Here is a 27480-nt window from a genome sequence, read left to right as displayed (position 1 = left end):
ATAAATAATAATAATAAATCAATAAGCATTTGTTATGTGTGTTCTACGTGCCAGGTATTGTGCTAAGTCCTAGGGATGCAAAAAAAATAAACAAAAGATATCCCCTGAACTCCAGAGTTTACAACTGAATGAAGAGGTCTAGATAATACTTGGAAAATTATACATTAATTTTCATGATGCCAAAGTAATCCTAGTTACACACGAATACATGTACACATATATACATACAATCTTATATTTCCAATGCCAATATTTTCTAACATGGTTGAAAATGAAAGAATATCATGATCTCAGAAAATCTAAAAATGTCTAATCACACAAAAGCCACAGAAAGAGGTAGTTATTTTGGTAGAGATCATCTCTACACACAAACTATCATGAAAATCTATATTGAGGAAATATATGCCTGAGACATTAGATGGTTACATTACATACTATGAGGAACCTTAGTATTGTCCAAGTTATTAATAAAACCCAAGGAAAAGGCATATATGTACAGTATGTAGAGTTTATCTTCTCTGGAAGATTTATTGATAGATGTAAGTTATAATCATATAAGAGCAACTGCTATGAACAATTTATGATCTTTTCCCAAAGGAGTACCCATTTACATGATATCATGAGGAAAATACAGTGATTATAAATTGAATAAGAAGAGTGATGTTTGGGGGATGAATACTAATAAGTGAAACCAAAATTATACTTAATAAATAATAATAGATGTAAAAGGTTGTTTGAATATGAAGTTTTAAAATTATTATTTGCTAGGGGGATTTCCTATTTATTTTATTTATTGATTACAATAAAAAATAGCTCTACTAATGTTTTAAGGTTTGAAAAGTGCTTTACATGTATTATCTCCTTTTATTCTCACAGCAACTCTGTGATATTATTATTCCCATTTTAAGGACCAGAAGACCATAGATTTAGACTTGGGAGAGATATCAAAGATCATCTAAGCCAACTTCCTTGCTGGAAGTACAGTGAAAGAGAGTTTATAAGACTGAACCAGGACGATACACCTAAACCTAGCTATTTATGATTCCAGAATGGGTGCTTCTGCATCCAAGCCCAGAATTCTTTCTACCTCTGTGACACACACACACACACACACACACACACACACACACACACACACACACACACAGCTTCATTTCTGTTGATCTACTCTGAGGACTCAGGCTCTGATTTTTATTATCTCTGTGTATCTGAATCACACAAATCCTAAAGAGACTAGGATGCTAAGTCAAAACAACTTCAGTTTCCTGCTATCTTCTTAAGGCAATGAAATACAACACATGAAGATAACATTCTTATCTAGGCTTACAAAAGCTTAGATAAGAATGACCCCAAAAGCCAGCACATATAAAAATGTAATGCCTTAAAAGATAGTTACATCCTTTAAAAGAAGTTGAAATTCTTTAGATGTTATATAGAAGTGCAGAAAAGTAAGGTTGGAAGCCTCACTTAAAATTTGAATCCACCATTTGCAAATATATTCTTAACCAAAGAAATGGTAAATGCTTTTATTAAGTAGTCAGAATAAATATGCTTTCTTGTAGAAGCATAACAATCCAGGAAACCTGGATTCAATTCCTTGCTCTGACATTTCCTTCCTTGCTGAAAGCAACTCTCTTAGCCTATCGGACCTTCCCAGATTTCCTCATGTTTCATTCCACAACTAGAAACTTTGCCTTGCACAGGGCCATTTCTCACAATTCTCTTCACCTCCCTCTCTTGGAATCTCTAGTTTACTGCAAAGCTCACCTACAACTATTAATAAGCTGACCTATTTGAGCTTCCCTCCACTACCCCCCACTGTATATAATTTGTATGTGTGTGTGTGTGTGTGTGTGTGTGTGTGTGTGTGTGTACACTGATATTGTTTTTTATCCTTCATTCTCAAAGAGGACCAGTGACATGAGAGTGATGTCTTCCCTTACATGTGAATAAGATTTAAGTGAGGTAGTTCATGACGTCTCCAAGACAGAATGGAAGCTCCATGAGAGAAAGGGCTGGTCCACTTTATTGTCTGTATTCTCAAAACCTATAATGTCCTGTATAAATAATTGATGTTAAATAATTTTTTGAACTTCACTGAGCCTTAATTTCCCCCCCACGCCTGAGGCTGGGGTTAAGTGACTTGCCCAGGGTCACACAGCTAGGAAGTGTTAAGTGTCTGAGACCAGATTTGAACTCGGGTCCTCCTGAATTCAAGGCTGGTGCTCTGTCTACTGCACCACCTAGCTGCCCCTGCCTTAATTTTTCAACCCTAAAATGGGAATATTAACATTTCTACAAGCTGCCTAATAAGGTTCTCATTAAAAAAAAATTATAAATCATAAAATACTAAGTAAATCTAGCTTATAGCATTAATGCAGTAAGAAAAAAAGGATAGGGAAATATTATATTATTTAAATATTATAAGGAATTTCTGGATAAGGAAACTTTATTGTAGAGCTCCTCTGTGAATTATAGTCTTATAAAAGTTTCCTTGAACACTAAGAAGTTAAATAATTTACAAATTACGTGTCAGAAGTAAGTCTGGGGCACTGATTTTTGAAGTCACTAAAACCCATGGTAGATCTTGCAGCCTTTAATTGAGAAACAATAAATAAATAAATAAATAATTAAATAAATAATTAAATAAATAAAATATAGAAGATAAACACACCTATAAATAAAATAAGTGCTTTTTTTATACTTGACATTTTGGTCATTTTAAGTTATCAGTGACTTTCCCATTGTAGCTTACCTTCAAAATCATTTCTTTTCCCCCAAAATAAATTTTTTTTTCCTACTTCCAAGATATATCAGAGAGGGAAATGCATATGGAAGGGCAAGGGAGGTTATATAGTCAAACACACACTTCAGTACTCTATTACTGGTCTCTACAGGATGCTAATAAAATGTTAATGTGTGAATTAGAAAACAAGTCCATGGTTGTTGATAACCTTGATAGAATAATCACTGCCTGCTGACAGTCTAATGAAACTGATGAATTGATAACAAAATTCGTCTTTATCTTGCCAAATGGTAGGCAAATAAAATATTACTAAGAGTAAAAGCAAACACTCTGGGGAGTTCACTCATTTGACTAGATGAGAAATTGCTATATGGGAAATGAACAGCTTTTATTGCAAACAGAATCAGATAACGATCTCTCATATAATCTTAAATGGATGAAGATTGCCAAGGGGATAAATACAATTAAGATTTTTTTGGAAAAATACTTCAGAGTCTCTCAAAAAGCACTAAAAGCATCATTCAATGACTGAGTGAAACAACCATTCCTAGAGTAAAAAGTTTCAATAATATTCTCCAGGAGCATTTTTTGGGATGAGGTTAGGGAAGACAAGATAATTGAGGTTAAGTGATGTGTTCAGAGTTACACTCTCCAACCTCAATATGGAACCCAATTTTAAATCAATAAATTCCATTTGTCTAAATCATGAGTTGAAGAAGAAGAAGAAAAAGAAATAGAAGTAGTATATCTGTTTGAGTCTTCCAAATTCTAACAACATGAAATCCCTAGAGAGCAGTCATCAACACACTACATATGATAAATGGATATAGTATGAATAACTATGTTCTCATCCAAGACACTTTAAACTAGGGGAATTCTTTTAGTTTTCGTTTGAGACTGAGTCTCCCTATGCTGAGCAGACTAGAACTGTAGCCTGATTTCAATAATCATCAGGATTGGGTTTTCTCTTGCCTTGTTTTTCAATCTGATTCAGTTCACTACTCCTTAGTGTCCAGTGGCATTTCTCTTCCTGGAACTCATTCTACTAGTGTAAGACGTAGTGTAGACACCTGACTGTGTGACAGTTCAGAAATCTGAAACTCAAGCAATCCTCCACTCTCAGACCTCCTTAGGCAACAGGAATGTCAGGAACGTACTACCATATCTGGCAAGAATTCTTAATCTTTTTTTTCTTTTGTGCTCCCCTTTGGCAGTCTAGAGAAATGGACTTCTTCTTGGATAACTTTACAAATTAAAATATATTATATTGTAAAGGAAATCAAGTACATTGCTATATGTCTTAGACTCCATAGCTTACATGTTAGGTTTTATAAACTTTCTGGATAATGGGAAAATTTGATTCATTTGAAGAAGCCAGTGTTAGGTAAAAGTATTAGGAAAGACAGTCTCATGGTATCATATCTTATTCTTGAGGGGAAAAATTTTTTTGAAAATGCATTTAGATCCATAGTCCAATTCATGAAAATTCTATACTTTAATCATTTCCTGATCTTTTAAACAGGTATTTTAGTTCTTAGACTTCTGCAGGTGAGGTCCATTTATGAATGAACTTGATTTGTGGGGATTAATGAGATTGTTTATTTCAATTCCAAGCAATATAAACCTATAATTAAATTCACCACAAAGTCCCAGAATGTCAATAAGAAGATGAATATTAGACTTACCCATCATATTGTACAAGCTCTGGGGAGCAAATTGTCGGGGCATTTTTTGAATGGCTTCCTTATACACAGTGAGTGCTTCCTAATGTAGGAGACAAGAAATGGATATGTCAGGGGAAGTGCAGAATATAAGGAAATTACTTCAGCAAAAAGATGTAAACCACCCTCTGAACCAAAGTTAGTCTTCTTACTGAAAAAAAAAAAATTAACAATACCACTACTTTTTTTTAAAAGCACCTTTGAGGGAAAAGAAATTGAGCTGTACTTTGACTCCAGTATACATCAATCTCATTAGTGAAAGTACACAGTCCAAATAGTGAAGGAAACAATATAAAAGTTTAGCACACCCAGATGTCTCTTACCAGTGGTGTTTTAGAAACTTTTTTTCAGTCCACATGAGCTATAAAACTAAAAAGAGACTAAAAACATTTTAAGTTTGAAATTCATAGAACAGTTATTTCAAGGCTGGAGTTTCTTCAGCCTCTGTTATGACTATCAAATTATCATTATCCTAGTGGGCCAGGCTATTTATATTAGCTTAGTGTAAAAAAAAAAAATCAAGACCATGTATCATATTCTCCTTCTTTTCCAGGTAAAATTACCATCACAGAATTGTAGATTTAGAGTTGAAAGTTACCACAGGGGCCTTCATTCTTACAGATCAAGAAACTGAACACCAAAAAATAGCTTGTTCAAGGATAAAAAAGTAGCAAATTGTATAAGTGGAATGTGAACCCAGACCTCTGGCCCCAAATCCATGATTCTTTTGACTATATACAACAGATGGGTGGAGGTTGTAAGGAAAATATTCCTAAGAATTATAATATGGGGGCAGTTAGTTGGCATTGTGGATAGAACACTAGTCTTGAAATCAGGAGGAGTTCAAATCTGACCTCAGATACTTAACACTTCCTTGCTGTGTGACCCTGGGCAAGTCACTTAACTCCAATTACTTCAGCAAAAAAAAAAAAAAAAAAAAAAAAAAAAAATTACAATAGGAATAAGATCTATACTTGTAATTTCATTGGAATAGGGAAATCCTAATGATTAGAACTATAATAAAATTGAACAGGCAGAATTTATCTTTATAGAAGGAATGAGTTCCTTCTCAAAAGATGCCATTAAATAAAAGCTTTAAACAAAAGCTAGATGATGACTTAAATAAAATATATATACCTATATAACATACTAAATGTTTGAAAAGCACCTTGCATATTATCTCATATGAATCTCAGAAAAGCACTATGAGATAGATGCTATTATCACTGTTATTTTATAAATGAAGAAACTGAGTCTGAAGGAATTTAGATGAATTAAGAGTTAATAAATGTCTAAGATAGGAATCAAACTCATTGAACTGCCTAACTCCAAGCCCAAAGGGATCCTTATTGATGGTGGGTTGTTTTTTTTTGGCCTGTGAGGATCATTTCAACTTTGTAATTCTGAAACTGAATCTCTTAATAAAATTGTTCATAGGATTCATTGGTTGGGACAATTTGGATCTAGAAAGGATCTCAGAGGCCATCTAGTCAAACCTCTAACTTAACACATGGAAAAAAACTAAGGCCTGAAATGGTTAATGACTGTCTAGGGCCTACATCAATTAATTAAATAAATATTATAAAGCTGAGATTTGAATATAGTCCCTTTGACTCCATACCCAAAGCTCTTCCACCTATACCACACTGCTGCTCAATATTAAAAATAGAATTCAGGTATAATGTGTTCTCAAAGTATGAGATTTTATTACAAATGTGAAAAATAAGTACATTATATATATCCATATATATATACACATTTGTATATATGCACATATTTGTGCATGTATATATAATGAATATATGTATACATATAAACATTTATCTATGTAATATATATGTATGTATATATGTATATATATATAAAATTATCTCCAAATAAATACTAGTATTCTTTCATCAAGCAAATTGAGGCATTAAGACATTGTATAATATCAATAACACAATAGAATCTATAAGTATTCTATTTATGAAATCAAGGTAACAACTAATATTCCATAGACTCAAACACTTTATTTTATTTTATTTTATTTTATTTTTTTCCCTGAGCCTGGGGTTAAAGTGACTTGCCCAGAGTCACACAGCTAGGAAGTGTTAAGTGTCTGAGACCAGATTTGAATTCGGGTCCTCCTGGATTCAAGGCTGGTGCTCTATCCACTGCGCCACATAGCTGCCCCGACTCAAACAATTTTAAAGGAAAAAGAAAATAGAACCTTACTTAGTTCAACTAATTTTAAAGAAATTTAAAACTAACTACTTAGAAACTAATATATAAAGAAATTTAACACTCTGCTTATTTCACTACATAAGGAATTCCCAAGTGAGGAAGGTTCCTCTACCACTGCAAGTTTGCACCGTCTCTATAACTTCTATATAGTCTTAAAAAGTTGATCAGGTTATTTTTGAAGTTAATTGACCTGTCTAGAGTCTTACAACCAACATGCATCTGAATGTGGGACCTAAATTCATGTCTTTCTGGCTCCAAAGCAACTTTTCTACTATGTAATAAATATTAATTTTAAAGGGACTTTCCCTTTAATATATGTATCCTCAGTATGGGAAGAAAGTAGAAACTTAATAAATGATTATTAATTGTTTGATTAAATGATAGCATCAGGACTAGAACTTATCTCTGTTCCTAGTTTCATACCTTAGAAGCTTAAAGATCAAAGAATCAACAGATTAAATTGTAGGAAAGAGAATAATCTGCACATGTCTACCTCCAGCTGTAATTCTCAGATTTTAGTCTTTCTATAGGGACCAAAAGACTATTAGAGTTAGAGTTTTGCCCAGATTAACAGCTGAAATAACAATTAATTTTGTAATTCTTCTTTGAGCTCAAGCTAAGTCTAGCTCTGTCTCTGTCTTTTTCTCTGTCTCTCTGTTTCTCTTTGTGTGTCTCTCTCTTTCTTTGTCTCTCTTTCTCCCCATCCCTTTCTCCCTTCTTATATACATACACTAAATTTACTTCCTTATATTCTATTCTATTGTATTCCTGTATTCTTCTATCCCCTTTCCCCCCTTTTTTGTTAGTTGATTATCCCATTCATCAGGAAGAGATGCTAGCATAAGATGGCTCTAAGTAATGCTACTATAATGTCATCTATTCTAATTAACCAAGATCTGACACACTTCCTCACTACCTTACCCCAAAACATGATAATTCTGAATAACTGCAAGCAGTGGAAGCTAGTCAAAGGGATTCTTAACAGTATATACAACTGCTTGCTTTTTAAATAAAGGAGATCATGCACAAAGGCAAAAGCCAAATGAAGAAAAAAGAAAAAAAAAAGGTATGGACACATCACTCCTATGGCAATGCAAATGTGTTTAATTAGAAATAACAAAAAACCTCTAAAGCCATTATCCTTTGTGTGGCCCACAACAGGTCAACTGAAAAATAAATATCTAAATTAATAAATGTCACTTAGGTATCAAATGGGATTTTTTTTTTTTTATAAAACCTGCAAGAGCACTACAAAGGAAAAATGTTAAATATTTAGTGATAGCAAAAGAAAAAAAAAAAGTTCTTATCTCCTGAGCATATTGGGGCTTCAGATGAATCAAATTTATCAAAAGCTATTTTTCAAATAGTAATATCCTCATTTATATATCATAAACTTTCATAAAATTTGATTTTCTTTTAGAGGTGAACCATACATATTATATCATGAATCTTACTTTTTCATTCTAACTCTGCCCGTGAGCTCAAGGTTTTATCATACTATAATTTTGCCCTTCAAAAACAAATAAACAACTAAATCCATTGAGAAAGTGGGAAGCATTAAAGTCTAAAACTATTTCCTATGTGAATTTGAGAAAGTTATTTAGTCTTTCTGGATTTGAGTTTCTTAATTTATAAAAGAAGGAAGTTCAGAGCAGCTAGATAGTGCAGTAGATAGGATATTAGCCCTAGAGTCAGTCTGAGTTCAAGTCTGATCTTAAACACTTAACACTTCCTAGCTGTGTAATCCTGGGCAAGTCACTTAACCCCAATTGCCTTGCAAAAGAAAAAATAATAATATAAATAGTACTAAAAAGAGAGAGTTGGACTATATAACATCAGATGACCTTCCCAGATCCTCACCTATTATTCTATGAACTGATTTAATAATTAGAATTTAACAAAAAAGAAGGGAATTAAAAAGATTTAAAGCACTTAGGCCAGGTAAGAATGGAGAAAGTGGAGAAAAATATAATATTCTCCATATACGATTGGAGGTATACGAAGTAAAGCAGCTAGGTGGCACAGTGGATAGATCACTGGACTTGGAATCAGAAACACTCATCTTTAGAGTTCAAATCTAGCCTCAGAAACTAACTGTGTGACCCTAGACCAGTCCTTTAATCCTGATTGCCTCAAGTTTCCACATCTATGAAATGAGCTGAAGAAAGAAATGGAAAAGTACTCCTGTATCTTTGCTAAGAAAACTTCAAAGAAGATCATGAAGAGTCAGTCACAACAGAAATAAGTCTGCACAACAGTATAGAATAAAAGGTAGCATAAGCATTACTAATAAAATACTACAAAACAGTCTCCAGTGAGGACTATTATAATTCATTATAATGGGTTATAATGCTCTACATACTTGATTCTGCTTTACCTTTAAGCACTGAGTTTTCTGAAGCAAGAAGAGGAAAGAAGGTATTTTTAGTATTCTAAATTTATTTACACATCAATCTCTCTATGATGGATAAATTTTCAAGCTTAGAGTCAGGTGAACCTGGATTCAAATTCTGCCGGTGACACACACTGAATAAATCAATAAATCTTTCAGTGCTCCAAGGAATTCCTTTGTTCATAGTGCAAACCATTTACCAATCTGAATTATAAAGGAAATTTCCCTCATCAGGAATCACCAGTACTGGTACAATCACAGGATAGGCCAAGAAAAGGGGTAGGAGGAGAGAGAGAAAGTGAGCGATCAAGTGAGAAATCAGGAGGGAGAGAGAACCATTTGGCCTGACCTCATAGCGACCTTGTTCATGATAGAGTTTTCCCAAATTATAAAGGCAGCTGGTAACAGAGCTCTTATGGGCATGAGGATCCTTCAGGTTTTCATCAGGAATTTCTGAACACTTTATGAACGTACGGCGGGCTTCCTCCGTCTTCCCTTGGTTCATGAGAATAATGCCAGTATTTAAATATGCAGCTAGGGGAAAAACAAAAGGAAATATAAGTGGAGCATTGATACTGAGGCTAAACAACATTGCTCTAGGGTTTACGAGTAATACCTCTAAGATTTGGGAAATGATTTTGTGATGGAGGAAATAAACTGAACTACTATTATGAGTTTAGCAATGTACCAAGTGCTGGGGTAAGGGTGGGAGTCCAGAAGGAAGAGAGACATAGTCCTAGCCTCAATGAGCTTACAATCAAAATGAAGAATAATTTTATTCATCTGAAGTCAGAATAGATGTCATAATAAGATTCAAAAATCAAAAAATCCTATAATTTAGCAAAGGTTGAGAATTGAGTGCCAAAATACTAACTTCTAAGATTACAAAAATTCATTAAAATGGGTTGCAATGTTCTATTTTTTTTAACCTTAATGTTAATTGTACATTACAGCTCAATTTCTTAGAATAAGAGAAAAAGAAGTATTTTAAAATATTCTAATATTACTTACAAGCTAATGTAGGCCGGCTACCAATTGCCAGTTTATAATAATGCAAGGCTTCTGAGAACCGACTGTTCTCCTGTAGAAGTAACCCTCTGCATGAGAAAAGAAAACATAATTTGGAAGAGAAAAAAAATGTATTACTGAAAATAAGAACCACAAATTTTTATTTTATGTGCATAAAATAAAAATGTTACAAAGTAAAATAAAATACTAACCTATTTCAATTTAAAAAACTATAAATAGGAGGAAATGATCTCGTAGGGGAGAAAATATTGAATAGTTATCAGCTTCATTCACATGTTTATACAATGAATTAGGAAAAATTACAAAAGAAAATTGTATAACCACAGTGTTCCCCCTTTTTCAAATAAACTCTTTCCTTATACCATTGCCAGGCACCTCATTTTTTTTTCCTCTTGGACTATCCACAGGCTCACATCACTTAGCAAAGGAAATTTGGTCTAGACAGGGACATGTCTGGAAATGTGAGCTGTCCTTCAGCCTGCCCATGTTAAGATGTATCTATGAGGCATAAGGTCATTACTATCCTAAGCATCATTCAGTTAGCTTTACATGAACCTGTGCCAAAAGGGGCAGGAAGCAGAAGGCAGGGGCAGGTTGGGGGAGGAGGACAGAGATGGAATCAGTTTTATGGAAAACAACTGAGGATAATCCCTGCTGTTTTTTCCCTATTAAGACTATAAGTTTGGATTTCAAAGATCCAAGCAAAATTTCAATCCTCTTTTCCAGGGAACACCTGTCATTACAGATCATGAGAAAGTCTTATTTATCTCTCTGAGTTCTGAAGGAGAAAATACTACACCATCAGGAGCATATATTGGCAAAGTCTTTCCTGCATGTCTGACAAAACCTAAATGAGAATAGATTCGTAAATGAGCCTTTTTAATTTAGATTGTAGACTTATGAGCAGCAGGGATTGTAGCCAACAGCAAAGCCAAGATAATTTGTCTTTTCTATTCCTGAGGGTTCCTAAGTATTTTATTCTCCCTTCCTGAGGGGTGGGAATTCCCTGTCCTAGGCTCAAGAAAGTAAATGTATACTTTGAAAAAACAGCTCCTTGATTTTTTTTTTAATAGAAAGGGAATATAGAGTGTTAGAAATGGTACTGAATTTGTAGTCAGATAACCCCAGAGTTTGAATCTCGGTTCTGCTACTTACTACTGTGATCTTAGACAATTCACTTAATTTTTCTTAAAATCATTTCTATGTTGTAGGGAAGGGACTACAATTCTAATATTCAGCAACATCATTAATGTCTGACAATCAAATCTCACCATAATTCTACTTTTTTTTTAAAAGGATGAATCAGATGAATCAAGACATGTATCAAATCACTAGCAAAGATCTGCTCTAGCATTTTGCCTCAGCAGTAATAATTCCTTTAGGGACTGTTCTGTTCATCATTTTTATGTTGCTCATTGAACATCTATAAATCTTATTTTAAGGGAGTTAACTGCCCCCATAGTGATCTTCTTCCTAGCATTCTGGTTTCATGGAATTCAGGAAGTATGTAGGTGAAGTATGCTTGCAAGAATACCTTTCTCATTTCCAATATTTAAGAGAAAGAACAATAGACAAATTTAGCCTAGAATGTAAAGAATAGAATTAACTTGTAGACTTATACTGAAATCTGCCACTTTCAGAATCTATCTAACCCAGAAGTTTTCAAACACAAAATGAATTAAAATGTAATTGGGAAATATTTAATAAAATACATAAAAATATAATATAATATGATCACTGGATCATGAAATTGTAAGTTAGAAAGATCCCATAGAGGTCATCTAGTAAGTCTACGAGGAGATCATAGTTTAATGAGCAAAAATGGCTAGCTATAAACTATCCATCCATCCATCCATCCATGGATTATCTATCTATCTACTTATAGACTATTTCAGTCAAATCTGAGGTAGAATGTTCCAAGCTCATCTAGGTCTGATCAACTACAAATACACCACCCCACCTTGACTCCCACATGGTGTTGTTATTTTGGTCCTCTTCAAGAACAATGAACAACCATCATCACTTATATGCATATAAAGTATATATAGTAATCAACAGAGATGAGGCACTAGCATTAACAGATGAGTAACTGAGTCTGACAAAGCATAAGTGACTTCCCAAGTGTAAACAGGTAGTGAGTGACAGTCAAGATTTTAATCTGGGTTCTTTAAGTCCAATTTTATGTGCACAAAATAAAAAAATTCTTTCTACTGTGCCATGTTGTGCTATTTTTAATAAACGAACTTAGTTCATGATAGTATCATTCAGAAATCATTCAAGTATGTTTATATATACATGTATATATATATACTAGTCACACATATATTTACTATGTTATGCCAACATATCAAGGATTCTGTTGGTTCTAGAACTCCCCTTACTGAAAGAGATCATATGTCCAGAATAGTTTTAGACAATAGCTTGAGACTCAGAAAAATTAAATGATTCCTTTATGATCATACAACTAGTAAGTATAAGGGCAGAATTTGAACCTGGAACTTTATCATCTATGTCTCATTGCCTCAGTCTTGTTATAAGGCACCCAGGATGCTTCCATAGGCATATACTGAGGGAGTCAAAACATGTGCCAAACACTGTGCTAAGCTCTAGGGATACAAATATGAGAACAGACAACGCCTGACCAGTAGAAAAATCAGAGAAATTCTAAAGAAGTATAACTCAAAGAGAAAGGAGATATCTGTGCTGAGCTCCCTTTACAAGTGGAGGTTTTGAAGTTCATGGCTCCACTCTCCAAACAGAACAGCAGAAGATAATGATGAGCTGACATTCAAAGACTGCTATGATCTTGCTGAATTCTGAGGTTTTCCCAATAATGAACTGAACACATTTTAAAATTTTATAGATAATCCAAGACTAGTTATGAGGGAGCTTGGTAGAACAGTGGATAGAGTGCTAAACCTGGAGTCAGGAAAACTCATCATCCTGAGATAATTATTAGTTGTAAGACCCTGAGCAACCCTGTCTGCCTCAGTTTAATCATCTGTAAATGATGAGTTGGGAGAAGGAATTGACAAACCATTTCAGTATTTCTGACAAGAAAACCCCAAATAAGGTAATGAAGAGTTGGACATGTCTGAAAGGAGTGAACAACAATAGCATTATAAGAACTCATGGGAAGATTAGTTTGATCACAGAAATATGTATAAGTTGGAAGATGTTTTTGGATATAACTTTTCTCAGACTTCTTTAAATTTTTATTCCCTTTGCCTTTTGTGAGATTTTTATCTGTAGTTTTTGTAGGCATGCACAAAAATATGGGACAGGGAAGCCATTTGCAGAACTTCATCATTATCTTGCCCCGAAGCAGGTGACAAGACAGAGGCACATTGTTTTAGTGGCTATAAGTAGGGGAAAGCAGATTGGGGAAGGGGAAGGGAACAGGCATTTCTTAAGCACCTACCATGTGCCAAACACCTTGCTAAGCCCTGTCCATATATCTCATTAAGAGTAGAAACAAACTTCATTCTATGAAGCCTTTCAAGGAATCGGTATACTGGAGAAACAGTGATGACATTGTGGACTAGAATATAAGGAAGACGACAATAAGGAGAATATGGATGTAAGAGGAGTAGAGCAAGGTCAGAGATACCTGGGGCAGAGTCAATACCCCTCACTGCAATGACATTTTAGCTTTCTATCTGAAGAACTGTTTAATTGAGGTTCCTGTGCTATCTAAGTATGTAGGGATACATAAAATGGCCATTAAATGAGAATCATCTTAAATGTTTTAAGGAGACAGAATGCTAGGGGTACCAGCCTATGGGACGATTGAGTGAGTTAAGGAAAATCCTTCAGTTTTTGGTACTTTAGTGTTTATTCTAAATTGTATTGCTATACTTATAAAGAACTTGGGATCATCATAGCCAGGAGCCAGCCAAGAGTAGTTAGGAGATTTCAGTTTGGTAGCTGCAATGCCATCTGGTGATCAAAATACATATTACACCTCCTTGACTACTTAAATATCAGCCCATAAGCAAAATAGCAAATTGTTGTATTATTTACTAAGTGCATTTTTCAGCAATGAAGCATAACTCACTATCCATACCATTATCACTTATATATATGATATAGTACAATGTTTTTTTGCAATGTATATAAAGTACAATTTTTTAGCAAAGAAAAATGTGACATATATAAAGTATATAAAATAATTGAAAATATTTATTTGTATCCTTAAGATGGAATCCTTAAGATGAAAAATCATATAGTTAGTGGAGTCTCAAATATATTTGTGATAAATATCCGACACTTAACAATACTGTCTGGCACACGGTAAGTACTTTAATAATGTTCTGATTATCATTTTGAGTATTGGGTAAACTGCAATGCCTAGAAGAAGAAAAAGAAATCATAAAAGCATATATTCAGAACTGAAATAGACTGAAAATCCATATAATCCAACTGCCTTGTAACTTGCCCAAGATTGCAGAGGCAGTAAATACCATAGCTCCCAAATCTATGACTATAGGTACATTTTCAGAGTAGTATGAATCATATTGCTACTCAACAATAATACCCCCAACCTACATAGTAATTTATTGTACATCTTTATTTCATTGTACCCACACAGCATTTTGAAGCAGATAGATATTATCTCCATCATACAGAAAAAGAAATTCAGGATCAGACTTTTGTCAGTCAAATGGTTAGTAAATGACAAAAACAGCACAAAACTAAGGGTTAAGACAGAGACTGACTTTTCTTATTTTCAGTACTTGAAATTTATGCACTATATCAAACAACAACATATTTGTCATTAATCAATTGAGAAGACATCTGATTATTTAGTTTTTTTTTTTTTTTTCTGGGTTTGATGTTTTATTCCTATTCACATATGAGTTTAATATTCTGCCCTAAGCCCCATTTCCATTGTTCTTCATTCTCTTCACATCCATTGCTTTTAGTAGGATGGAAAAGGTGTAAGAAAAGTAAGGGGAGGAAGGACATAGAAGGGTAGCAGAAGATAAGATGGAAAGGAATCCCTGGCAAATTTTTTTTTTATCTACTAAGTAGTAAAGGAAAGCCTGGTGTAGTGGACTGAAAACCAACCTCAATGTCCAGAGTCAAGTCTGGATATATGACTGTGTGACTGGGTAAACAAGTTAAACTCTCAGGCCTCCAGGAAATTATCTAAGATATAAAAATTCTGATCTTTATCACTAAAGGAATTTTCCTCACTAGAGGTTCCCCATACCAATAAAATTACAGGCCAGATTAAAAAATAATAAAATAAAAGGAAGCTATCCATGCCTTTAAATATTTTTGGACTAGAAAGAGGGGTGACCTGGTAATTACTCCCCATGCTCTAGAAACATGGGGATTTCTAAAGATACTACAAATTTCCTCATTTATTTGGACAGGAAAGTCCAAATATTTTCAACAAACAGAAAAACAAACAGAACCCCTTATTTTGTATCTAGGTGACAGGGAATAAAAAGGGTCTATAGAATTACATAGCAATCTATTTCAGAATACAATAGAAATGTTATAGAGAACCATCAACTAAATTCCAAACTTGGATATCACAAAACAAGTAAGTAATTAGAATTCATTTAAAATACTGTTTATAGTCTTAGATTCTAAAGCTCTTCCAATTTATTTAATTAGGAACAACAATTTAAAAAGAACAACACATAGAGGAACTACATTTTTTTTTCCCTTAAGAAAAAAAGATCAAAAGCATAGCATAAAATTGGACTTATTCACAAACATTTAAAGAATAGCATAGTAGAAGTATCTACTATGGGAGAGGAGTGATATTGATTGCCAAGAGAGTAAGGATATTCTTCTGAAATATTCAATATTCATGATACAAATATTTTTGCAAAAGTTAGTGAATCTTTCATGTTTTGATTTTTAGAATATACATTAAGCCCCACTCTCTGACCCCAATTTTTCCCAGTACTATCACTGGCAGCAGCAAACAGTATCTAATCACATTTCAGAAATCCATCTCAGAGTTTAGGAAATGATGAGAAAATTTGCAGGCCACTAGAAACCATATTTACAAGGGCATTGACTGAGTAAGAGGTACTGTGAATTCATAAGTATTTTGATTACTATATGCCTACAACCTGTCCCACTGCAGTAATTTGCTTTTAAGCATGAATGCATTAGTCCACTAGAAGAGAATTTAACCTAAAGTGTCCTTTTGGCTGTACATTTAAATTCTTGTCAATTCCAGCAGTGGCAGCATTAAGACCAATCTTTTGTTAGCACCGGTTTTTCATTTTAGTTACAGAACTCATTCTTTGTCTGACTGAATAGGCTAAAGAGCAGTTAGAAACCATTTACATAGTAAAAGTTAAAGGCAGAAATAAAGGAGGACCTGTATTTTAATAAGATCAGGGACAATTTGCTGCCTAAAAAAGACTCTGTGTGTGTGTGTGTGTGTGTGTGTGTGTGTGTGTGTGTGTGTGTGTGTGTACGTACAGTGGATGAATATTTGGGAAAAATGACATAATTGCTTATGCCCTATTCTCAATTTCTTCATATATTAAAAAGTTGAACAAATTTTAGGAAAAATATTAAGCTGTTTTCTAATTTTATTAACTTTATATTTTATTAATTTTATTAAATTAATAAGCATTACCTTAATGGAAGGGAATCTGGGGCACATTACGTGTGCCAATATTGTATAAAGATTCATTCACCAGAGAGGCAAAAAAGTATTTACTCATGGCAAAACAAAATAGACCAGATCGATGGAGGAAGTATATTGCCATTACTCTAGGCAAATGATTTCTTTTTCATTGAAGATCAGAGAACATGTTTTCTTTTTCAATTCCTTCTCTCCCTATTTCTTCTAACTAACTTCTCTGCTCGTTATTTATTCAGAATGCTAAACAGCTATAGAAATAAAACCTGCAGAAACCTGAACGTCTGAATAGAAAAAAAAATGCAATTAGCTGTTCTTTTTTTAAATTTCTAGAATATTTGAAAATAATTGAAAAATCCTGTGATGCAAAAAAAAAAAAAAAAGATATGTGTGCAGGTGTGTATGCACACATTTTTCTCTTTATTCATTTATTTATGTTTATTTATTTAAATTATTATAGCTTTTTATTTACAAAACATGCAAGGGTAATTTTTCAACATTGACCCTTGCAAACTTTCTGTTCCAACTTTTCCCTTCGTTTCCCCCACCCTCTCCCCTAGATGGCAGGTAGTCCAATACAATGCACACATTTTTCAAGGATAAAAGCATCCTTTTTTAAAAACTCATATCACTAATAATTTTCATTTCATCATGCCTATATAAGCTGCTTGTATACAGTGTTTTCCTTAATTTTTGTCAAAGAAAGTATCTTCCCTCTCACCTTTAACAATCTTGGTTTTACTCCCAAGAGCTCTCTTTCTCCACACTTCCTTTTTACATAAAGGCATGGTATTTTTATTTTTTGTTTTTTAATGTATTACAATGTTCTAGATATTTGATTAGAAATAGGAAGAAAAAACAGCAATGCTTAGAATTAACAGCAAAGTATAAATGTGCATACAACTCCCATCTCACACTAAAGTATGAAAAGTATAAAGTACTGATACATTTGTTTGACATTTCAACTCTATTAGAGATTATGATACTTTTTTTTTTTTGGTAGTACAAAGAGCTGTCCAGCTCTGCCAGTCATCATGAAGAAAATGGCAATTGTCTCACACCCCAAAGGTACCAGAGAAGCTCTCCTAGGAAAGAAAACTACAGGGGTCATGTCATTATTGAACAGAAATCCAACATGAAGTCATCATTTTTATCCTGACTACTTTGACATAAAGGCAAGACAAAAACCCGATTTTCATGAAAGATAAAATAGAGTGACATTCATCTCTACTTGACAGTCAACACACCTGCAGAAATATTGCCAATGGTTTGGAATTAGCTGAAACCTCTTCAGGAGGTCTCATTAGGACCTCTCATTTCAGATTCTTCTTAGTTCTAAAAGCATATGGTTTTCATAAAGATTGAATTGGAGATACTCAAGAGCTAGAGTTATTAAGGATTAAGCTATCCGAGGTATACCCATAACACAGAAGGTAACACATCCAGACTCAAAAGGAAAGATACTCAGGAATAATCAACTAAGGAATTGTAGGATTCTTCTACAAAGAAGCTTCATGTGTCTCTCTCCAACATTGTCTTTTCATTATTCAGTTGTGCAACTTTGACGGTGTATAGTGTAACAACTAAAGATATAGTGTAGCAACAGACTGCTATAATATATAATATAATATAAAATAACAGAATCTATAATAAACTAACTGAATTACCAGTGATTCTTACTCTTCATGTTTAGGATGTTCAGAAGAGGAGAAAAGCTACTGTCTTTGTTAAGGTAACAGTAGCTATAGGACAATTGTTTTCCTTTCTTTAGTTTGGTGTTGGGTATTACAAAATTCAGGCTGTTTTCCTCTTTCTTCAAAGAAAAAAATGACTTTCTCTCTCATGTATATCAAGGAGGGAAAGTAGCTTGCCACTGTTAAGATTTTCTGCTTTTCTATCAAACTGGCATCTTGTTCATCTACTCCCTTTTCTAGAATTGGTTTTATTTCAATATTATAATCACCACCATCATCAGCATCAACAATAACAAATGTCTATCAAATACTTACTGTATGCTAAGAATACTAGGGGAAAAAAAAAAAAAAAAAAACAAATGTGCTGCCCTCAGGGAACTAATATTTTAATGAGATGAAAGAAACAATATGCAAACAACTAATCATCTATCTATCTATATGTATATATGTATGTATACATTCACATTGCATCAATGATAGCTAATGTCAGGAGGAAGACATTGAGAGACAGGAATGACTGGGAAAGGACCTTTATAGAAAGTAAGATCTGAGCTGGAATCCAGGGAAATCCAGATGTAAAGGTGAAAATAAAAAGCAATCCAAAAATGAAGTACATTCAGTAAAAAAGACACATAGTCATAACACGGAAGTTTCATAAAGTGGGAATATTAAGAAAGTCATAAGAACTTAAAATATATGATGAGGAGAAAAGTGTAAAAGAATTAAATTTTTTTTTTTGAAAGATAGGAAGCAACCAGGTCATATAGGGCTTGAAAAGACCAAATTGAGGATTTTTTAATTTAGTCTTTGATGTACTAAAGGGCCCCTGCAGTTAACTCAGCAAGCAAGTAGCATGGTCAGACCTATGCTTAAGGATGATCACTTTAGCAGCTAAGTAGAAAATGGATTGGAGTGGAAAGGGACTTGAGACAGGAAGACTAATGTATAGGCTATCTCAAAAGTATATTCTCTAGTTTGCAACATATGATGGTTCCTCATCTCATGTGACCTTGGGGAAACCACCCTGAGGCTCTCCTATTCTGATCTATCATGACACCCTACCTGACCAATATTTTAGAAGAGGCCTTAGTCATGCTTTACTTCACTTATAACTTAATTCTTTACACTGCACAGTTCCCTCACAAACCACTTTGTCTCCACAAGTACCCTTCCCCTCCATCCCTACTGTGCTATCCAGATCTCCTTTATATATTTTTTCTTCTTCAAAATATGATATCCTTGAAAGATACAGGCTATATTTCTTGCTTATATTTGTTGCCTTTGAAGGCAGAGACACTATTGCTTGCTTATATATATATATATATATATATATATATATATATATATATATATATATATATATATATATATTATTATATATATATATATATATATATATATATATATATATATATATATATATATATATATATATATATATATATATATATATATATATATATATGTACATCCATCTATTTTCTATCTGTCCTATTACCTATCTACATTGTGATTACTGATGCTGCTTTGGTAGAATTCTGGGAATGGACTTCTGTAAGTATACTACAAGAGATGGGATTTATTGATTGAAGAATCAATTAAAAGATGATATAAATTGAAAGATAATTAGAATTGATGTCTAAACTAGAGGTTTAGGAGGAGCTAGAGATCTAGGAGAGGAAATGAAAGTTATTTTTAAGAATTTGAAGGACTGTCTTGTGTTAAAAGTACAATTGTACTAGTTAAGTCCCAGGGAATATGGGTGAAAGTTTCAAAGAGACAAGTTGAGAGTTAATGTAAAGACAAATCCTCATTACTAACATTGTGCAAAAATAGACTGGGCTGTCTAATGCTCTCTTACTAGATGTCTTTCAGCAGAGGATGGATGGGCACTTGAGGATATTATTATTATTGAGGGTATTATTAGGGGGTATTATTATTCAGATTCTTGTTGGACTAGAAGTGCTCTGAATTCCTTTCCAATTCTGACAACCTATGATTCTGCAAAGTAAAGTATTGTTTTTTGAAGGAAGAACAAAATGCTTTGAAAGTTTGAAAAGAAAAGAATTTTCAATAACCCAGTGATGGACCACACTACCTTCCCCTTCACACTGAAGTGTCTTTTTACAATTCCTGTTGGTAAAATGCTCTTATTAAATCATATAACGACAAGAAATATATTAATACGTAAATCATAGTTATGTTTAATTATTCTTAAAGGAAAAAGTTCAGTCTGTTTTTGAATGATAACCAGTTTGGGCCACTGCCAAGCAGAAGGACAGGAATTAAAATATTTAATTAGGAAGATAGAATTTAAAGAAATGACAGCTGTGTGAAATTGGAATTTGTAATTTCAGCTTTTGGAAAGCAGAGAGGTAGAAATTATCATGCTCTACCCAAAACTGTAACATCATTAAAAATATTTCAAGAGAAAACTTTTAATTAATCCTCTCAATCCCCCAAATAAATGAAAAGGAGGGGGAGATCCCAGGAATTGGCAACTGAAATGAAAGAGGATAGGGAAGTCTGATTTGAATCTCAGAAGGGAGGAAAGATAGAGTAAGTTGTGAGAGATTGAGTCTGAATCACAAAAAGGGCATCGAGGAGGAAACACTTCATTTGCTGAGGCTGGTTTGGCAGTTTTCTGGCTCCCACAGTCAAACATGATAGATTTTAGCACTTGAGAAGCATCCAACAGAGGCTGTTCACCCACTTGTCTGTTTCTTGCCCTAAACTCAACCTTGCCCTCTTTTCCCTCTCCATTCCTGATTAGACTTCAGCAAAACATTGTCAATAGGAAGAATATGGAGAATATTTCAAGCAAAAAACTTAAACAGGAAGCCAATAGTTTTGGAAAAATTGACTATTACTAAAAATTATAAAATCTTAATTTCTTAGAAGTATATTTTTATTTTTATAATTTGAAATTAATTATTTTAGTAAATCTTTGATATATTGATATATAATTATTTTTTCATGTACCATGTTTATAATTATATATACACTTTTAAAAGTAGATAGAGAAAGATCTTCAGAGTCAGGAAGTTCTGAGTTTTAGTTGTTAATTGATTATGTAACAATGGGTTTAACTTCTAAGTTTCTCTACTGGAAAGTTGAATAATAAAATATTATGTGAGATCTGAAGAAAAATATAGAAATGACTGAATGGTTTATGGTTGAATTTAAATTGAACTATACAGGGCAGAAGAGAAGTGATATAACATAATGGAAAAAGAATGGAGAGCCAATATCTGAGTCAGAATAGACCTGAATTCAAATCCTACCCTTCTCACACATTCTGGGTATGAGATTCTGGGCAAGTCACCTAACCTCTTTGTGCCCCATATAATTCTTTAAAGTTATAAGATGAAGAGAATTCAATTAATGATTTTCATTACTAGTAGAGTTTCTCACTGGGGATTCCTTTTACCAGTAAAATTATAGGTCCAATATAAAGAAGCCACAATCCAATACAACACGATACAAGGTGCTATAATATAATTGATGTAACATGATATTATTTGCTATAATATATAATATACCCAATATAGTACCTAAAGTATGATATGGCACAATACAATACAATATACATGGTAATATAGAATATAAATAAAACATGGCACTTATGGATGAAGAGAGGAAATTTCAAGTAGAAGGAAAATTGCAAATAGAAATGTGAAATTCACATTTTGTGATAAAAAGAAATCCAGCAGAAAGTGCATGATGAAAAGAAATATGTACTAAAGCTAGAAAGATAGGGTAATCCCATATTAAGGAGTTCAGAGAGATGAAAATGTACTTGCTGGGAATCAATGTGGGGGAGGGGAATGAGCAATGAGGTGACATGATCAGATCTATGAATAAGGAAAATCTCATTAGGAGAAAGTAGAGATAGGATGATCAGTAAGAAACTTAACATAATTGTCTAATAAGATAGTAATGAGGCCCTTTTCTAGCACAGTAACAATGGGAAGAGAACAGAAAGTTGGAATGGAATTTAAGCTGGAGAGATAGAATAAATAAGGCCTAGCAATTAAGTTGAATAAGAGAGATAAGAGAAATTGAATTAAACATAATGATATTTACTGAGAAGACAATGTAAATAGTAATGACAGAAAAGGTGATATCAATAGGAGGAAGAGATTTGGGAGGAAAAGATTAGAGGCTTAATTTTGGACAGATTTAAGTTGTTGGTAGAACATCAAGGTAGAGATGTCCAATGGGCTATAGGAATAATGGGATACAAAGACATCTTAAAAGAGGAAAAAGGACCCACATGTGCAAAAATGTTTGTAGCAGCCCTTTTTGTAATGTCAAGGAACTCCAAAATTGGGTGTATAGCCCTTAGCAAGGGAATGGCTGATAAGTTAAGGCATATGAAAGTAATTGAATGTTATTGTTTTTGTAAGAAAAGATGAGCAAACTGATTCCAGAAAAGCTTGGAAAGATTTACGTGAATTAATGGTGAGTGAAGTGAGCACAATATTATACAGAGTAACAAGATTATATAATGATTAACTGTGATAGACTTTTTTTTTTTCCCAATAATTAGATAATTCAAGGCAATTCCAATATACTTGTGATGGAAAGTGCCTTCTACATCCAGAGAGAGAACTATGGAGACTGAATGTGGATCAAGTTTTTCACCTTTTTTTGTTCTTTGTTTATCTTTCTTGTGTTTTTTCTATTTTTAATCTGATTTGTGTGTGTGATGACAAATATGAAAATATGTTTAGAAGAATTGCACATGTTTAACCTATATCAAATTGCTTGCTGTGTAGGGGAGGAGAAAGAAGGAAAAAATTGGAACATGAAATTTTGCAAAGATGAATGTTGAAAACTATCTTTGCATGTATTTGAAAAAATAAAATACTACTAAAAAATAATAGCAACAACAAAAGGAATGCTTCACTAAAATGCTAAAAAAAAAATGTAGAGAAGTCAAGACATCTGAAAACTAAAAAAAAAATATTGTTGAATCCACCTTTGACTGAGAAGTTTTGATAGGGTAGAATTGGCAGACCTATAATTTAAATCCAGATGGTACTTCCTATCTATATGACAAGGTCTCAGTTTCCTCATCTGTAAAATAAGGGGTAAGACTAGATGATCTCTGAAGTACCTTCTATTTTTACATCTATAATCCTAATTTGACTCTATGGAATTAAGTAGGGTCAGTCATATAAGAACAGAATCATTGGAGATACATAAATAGAGATGAAGATCAAGGTTTGGAAAGACTTGAACTTAATTATAAGTAGAGAGGAAAGCTCCCCAGTACTTTTCCACATGATAGAACAAAGAAAGCATGCTCATTTTGCCTTAGTTTATTGTTGTTCAGCTGCTTCAGTCATATCTGTCTCTTTATTGATCCCATTTGGGATTTTCTTGGCAAAGATACTGTAGGGATTTACCATTTCCTTCTCCAGTTCATTTTACAGATGCAGAAACTGAGGCAAATAACTTTAAATAACTTTCCTAATATCTGAGGATAGATTTGAATCTGAAGCTGATAAATCTTCCAAATTTTAAGTTCAATGCTCTATCTGTGCTACCTACCTACATGGAAGAGCTTATAGACTAGTCTGTAATAAAAGATGGTATTAAGATCATCATGGCCATTGTAAGAATAAGAATACTTATTCTGTATCTTAGGCTAGAGAAGCTTATGGAAAAGGACACTAGTTTTAAATTTAGAAAGCCTGGATTTGAATCTCTTTTTTGCTATTTATAAGTTATACCCTCAATGTTCCACACAGTGCCTAGCACATGTAGACAATTAATGCTTATTGAGTGATTGAATATTTTAGGTAAGTTTCCTTATCCATAAAATGAGGGGTGTTGAACTGAATGATCTCTGGAGCTCTTTCTACCACTCAATACCATGGACAATAAAGTCGAGAAGTGATAAGGAACATAGGAGGAGAACCAAGGGAGCTAAGGTTGGCTGGCAACCATCTTCTCCCTGAAGTAGAAAGCTAGAGTATCTTATATTAATGAGGTTAAGCAGGGAAAGAGTAGAATGAGATTGAGCACAGTTTGAAATTGTTGCTGACGATGATGAAAGAGTGTAAGTTCCAAAAGACACAAGCATTCAACTAAGAAGACAAACCATGAACAGTAGTGGGTAAAATCAGCTCATTTTTATGATTTTTCTTCAGAAAGGTTCAGTAGCCCTAGTGTAGTCCTGGAGGAAAAATGGCAATGGGAATTACCTCCAAATGAAAAAGTGAAAGTTGGAAATAGTAAAAGCTCAAAGAACCAAGGGATTCTGAAAATAATGATCAAGTAGTATGTCCCATCTGCACTCTTCATATGAAACAATATGAGGGGGAGGGTGCATTGGAAGATAGGTAGAGAATTAGACGATATAAAATGGAAAAATGAGAAGACACTTTCATTAGCTGTTTCAAAAATGCTGAGAGCTATTAGTTTTGGTGTCACTTAGGGGAACCATAAAAATTCTGCCTAATGAATTTCAGGCAATGTACTTGTCTACTCCCTGGTTCCCTTCTTTATGAAACATAAACAGACTCTTGTTATGACTTTTATAATGCTTTGGGTTGGAATAAGGGGCTCAGAGTAGAAATTCCTTCTATTTCTTTCAATAGGCAAATGTTCTATTATGTATAGGTTTAGAGAATTGGCTGGAGGACTGACAGGAACACTGATTTGTTCAAGACCATACTGCCAATAAGTTTCAGAATCCATGTCTTTTTGATATTGGGACACATTCTATATTCACTTGACTGCTGTCTCTGTTGCATTATGACAGGTAATTTGAGATAAAGTTAATTGTGCTTTTTAAAAGAGGTATTATGATTCCAAAGTGCTTAAGATTAAAAAGTGTATTGTCTTTATATTACTCTCCTATTTTAGTTTCAATATTTCTATCTTAAAGGATTGAATTTAATAAAGGTTTGTTGAATTTCCTGCAAATTGTAGCAGTTTATAATGGTAGGAAATGCTCAATTTTCGTATGCAACATAACGAGGAAAATATAAATACAAATAATAGCTTTTATTACTATAAAATTCTATTGTTTTGGGCAAACAAACATGTTAGCTAAATAGTAAGAATGTTACTTGAATTAAAAAATAGACTGGGATTTTCCAATTTACAAATTACTTCCACCAATGCACAGCACATCCCATGTTTGATTTAGTAGATTAGTTTTAGAAAAGCTATGGTCCACTGAATATTTACTACAAAGCAATGACCCAGAAACACAGACAGAGAGAGATAGAAATGGTCCACATAAGAACTTTAGGAGGGGCAGGTGCTATCATTATTCCCATTTAACAGCTGAGGAAACAGAGGTGGACAGAGGTTAAGTAACTTGTAAGGATCATCCAGCTAAATATGTCTGTGGATGGACTTGAAATTACATCTTCCTAATTCCAGTTACAGTTATCTAATTCATTTTACCACTTAGTTGCTGTCAAACTCCTTCAGTATTTTTTTCTCTCCTTGTTTTAAGAAAACCCCTGTAATGGAGAAATTAAAAAGACAAAAAGTACTTAAAAAACTAATCTGTGGTTTTCCCTTGAGAAGAGCATTGTACGGAGATTCTGCTGCATAAGAGCATTTTGTAGCTATACATATACACAAAGATAGATTAAGTAGGGAGAGGGGAAGAGACAGAGACAGTTTGTCATTTCTTCCCCAGATCAATTTACAAATGAGGAAACTGAGACAAAAAGGGCAAAATGACTTGCCCAGAGTCACATAGCTAGTGTCTGAAGCTGGATATGAACTCAAGACAATGACTCTTCATGACTCCAGACACAGCTTTCTAACTCTAATCTTGTTGGGATTTAAATTCTGAGTCAGATTCATACCAATCATTTGACCTTGTGGGCAAGCCAACTAGTCATTGAATTCCCAATTTAGAAATGGCTTCTTAACTGGAAGTATACTTGTAAGTGTATAGGTCATCGTTTAGAATACATTTAATCTTAAGAGGAAAAAATATTACAAATGGTTAGGTTCCAGACTAATGTACAGAAACAATGCCCCTAACTTGTCTTATGAGTCATACTTTATAAACATCCAAATCAATTTTTCAATGAAAAAATATATTCAGAGTTTATTATGCCAAGAACAAAACATTATTCATTATGAGAGTGAAGACGCCGATACCAACATATTATTAGCATGGGATGGAACGTAGGAGGAAAAGTCTCTGGAAGATGTAGTTGGTACAATAGGTTATAAGGATTGAAGACCTAGGCCTCAGGTGATGGCAGTAGAGATATGGAGCTGAGATGAGATCTGGGAAAGGGATATAATAAGCAATAGGGCTGAAGGAAACTGCTGGGGGGGGGGGCCCTTATAATAGTTTTCCTTCTTTTTTCCTCATTTGCTTCACTGTTTTTATGCCCTTTTGAGAATATCTCTATCTGGGGCCTATTTCTCAGACATCTAATTTCTTGTCTTTCAAGGTTGGCTAACTCTTCCAATACTATGAGACTGACAAATCTTGGCTATAATTCAGCTTTTACCTCTATTCTTCTATACATGATGCAAGTACTGATGCATATTTAGGTCAGAAAGGATCATGACTACTAGTTATATTGAAAGGGGAATTGAAGTAATTAATCTGTCAGTGACATCTTTTAAGCATCTATTATGTTCCAGACTTCATTTGCTCTACCTAAGCCAGCTCCCTGATTCCTTTCTAAAACAATTTGAAACTTTTCCTAATAAATGGGATAAGGTATTGTATCAATGCTCCTCTAGCTTCTAAGCAACATGGTGGAAAGGGAAACTGGCAAAGATAGGAAGACCTGAATTCAAGTTCAAACTCAGATTTGGACTAATAATTTCACCCTTATTAGGTGACTAAATTTTTCTCAGTTTCTCTAGTTTCTAGTAATTTCACCACTTGAAAATATGGATCATAATAACACAAAGTTGCTGCAGACACAATAGAGTACAGAGGAAAGATGATGAACAAGGCAGATAATACGTGGGAGAAAGAAAAGAAATGCTGAATAAGGAGATCCTGGCCAGTGAGGGAAAAGAAGGAGCAGAAAAATAAAAGACTTAAT

The 27480-nt window shown here is 33.6% G+C and overlaps 1 protein-coding gene across 3 annotated transcripts in view; it reads right to left on the bottom strand.

Annotated features, from left to right (window-relative positions):
* The window catches only part of TMTC2 (transmembrane O-mannosyltransferase targeting cadherins 2), a 526397-nt gene that overhangs the window by 187728 nt on the left and 311189 nt on the right, over nucleotides 1-27480 (bottom strand). For all 3 annotated transcript variants that reach the window (XM_074270881.1, XM_074270880.1, XM_074270882.1), the window contains 3 exons: nucleotides 10097-10182; nucleotides 9435-9619; nucleotides 4432-4510 (listed from right to left, as the gene is read on the bottom strand). In XM_074270881.1, the coding sequence (XP_074126982.1) occupies nucleotides 4432-4510; nucleotides 9435-9619; nucleotides 10097-10182 (350 nt within the window). The remainder of the gene's footprint in view (nucleotides 1-4431; nucleotides 4511-9434; nucleotides 9620-10096; nucleotides 10183-27480) is intronic.

Source organism: Sminthopsis crassicaudata, chromosome 5 (assembly GCF_048593235.1).
Source record: "Sminthopsis crassicaudata isolate SCR6 chromosome 5, ASM4859323v1, whole genome shotgun sequence".
Taxonomy (NCBI): domain Eukaryota; kingdom Metazoa; phylum Chordata; class Mammalia; order Dasyuromorphia; family Dasyuridae; genus Sminthopsis; species Sminthopsis crassicaudata.
The sequence above is the reverse complement of the archived record's forward strand: the minus strand, read 5'-3'. Positions and strand labels throughout refer to the sequence as shown.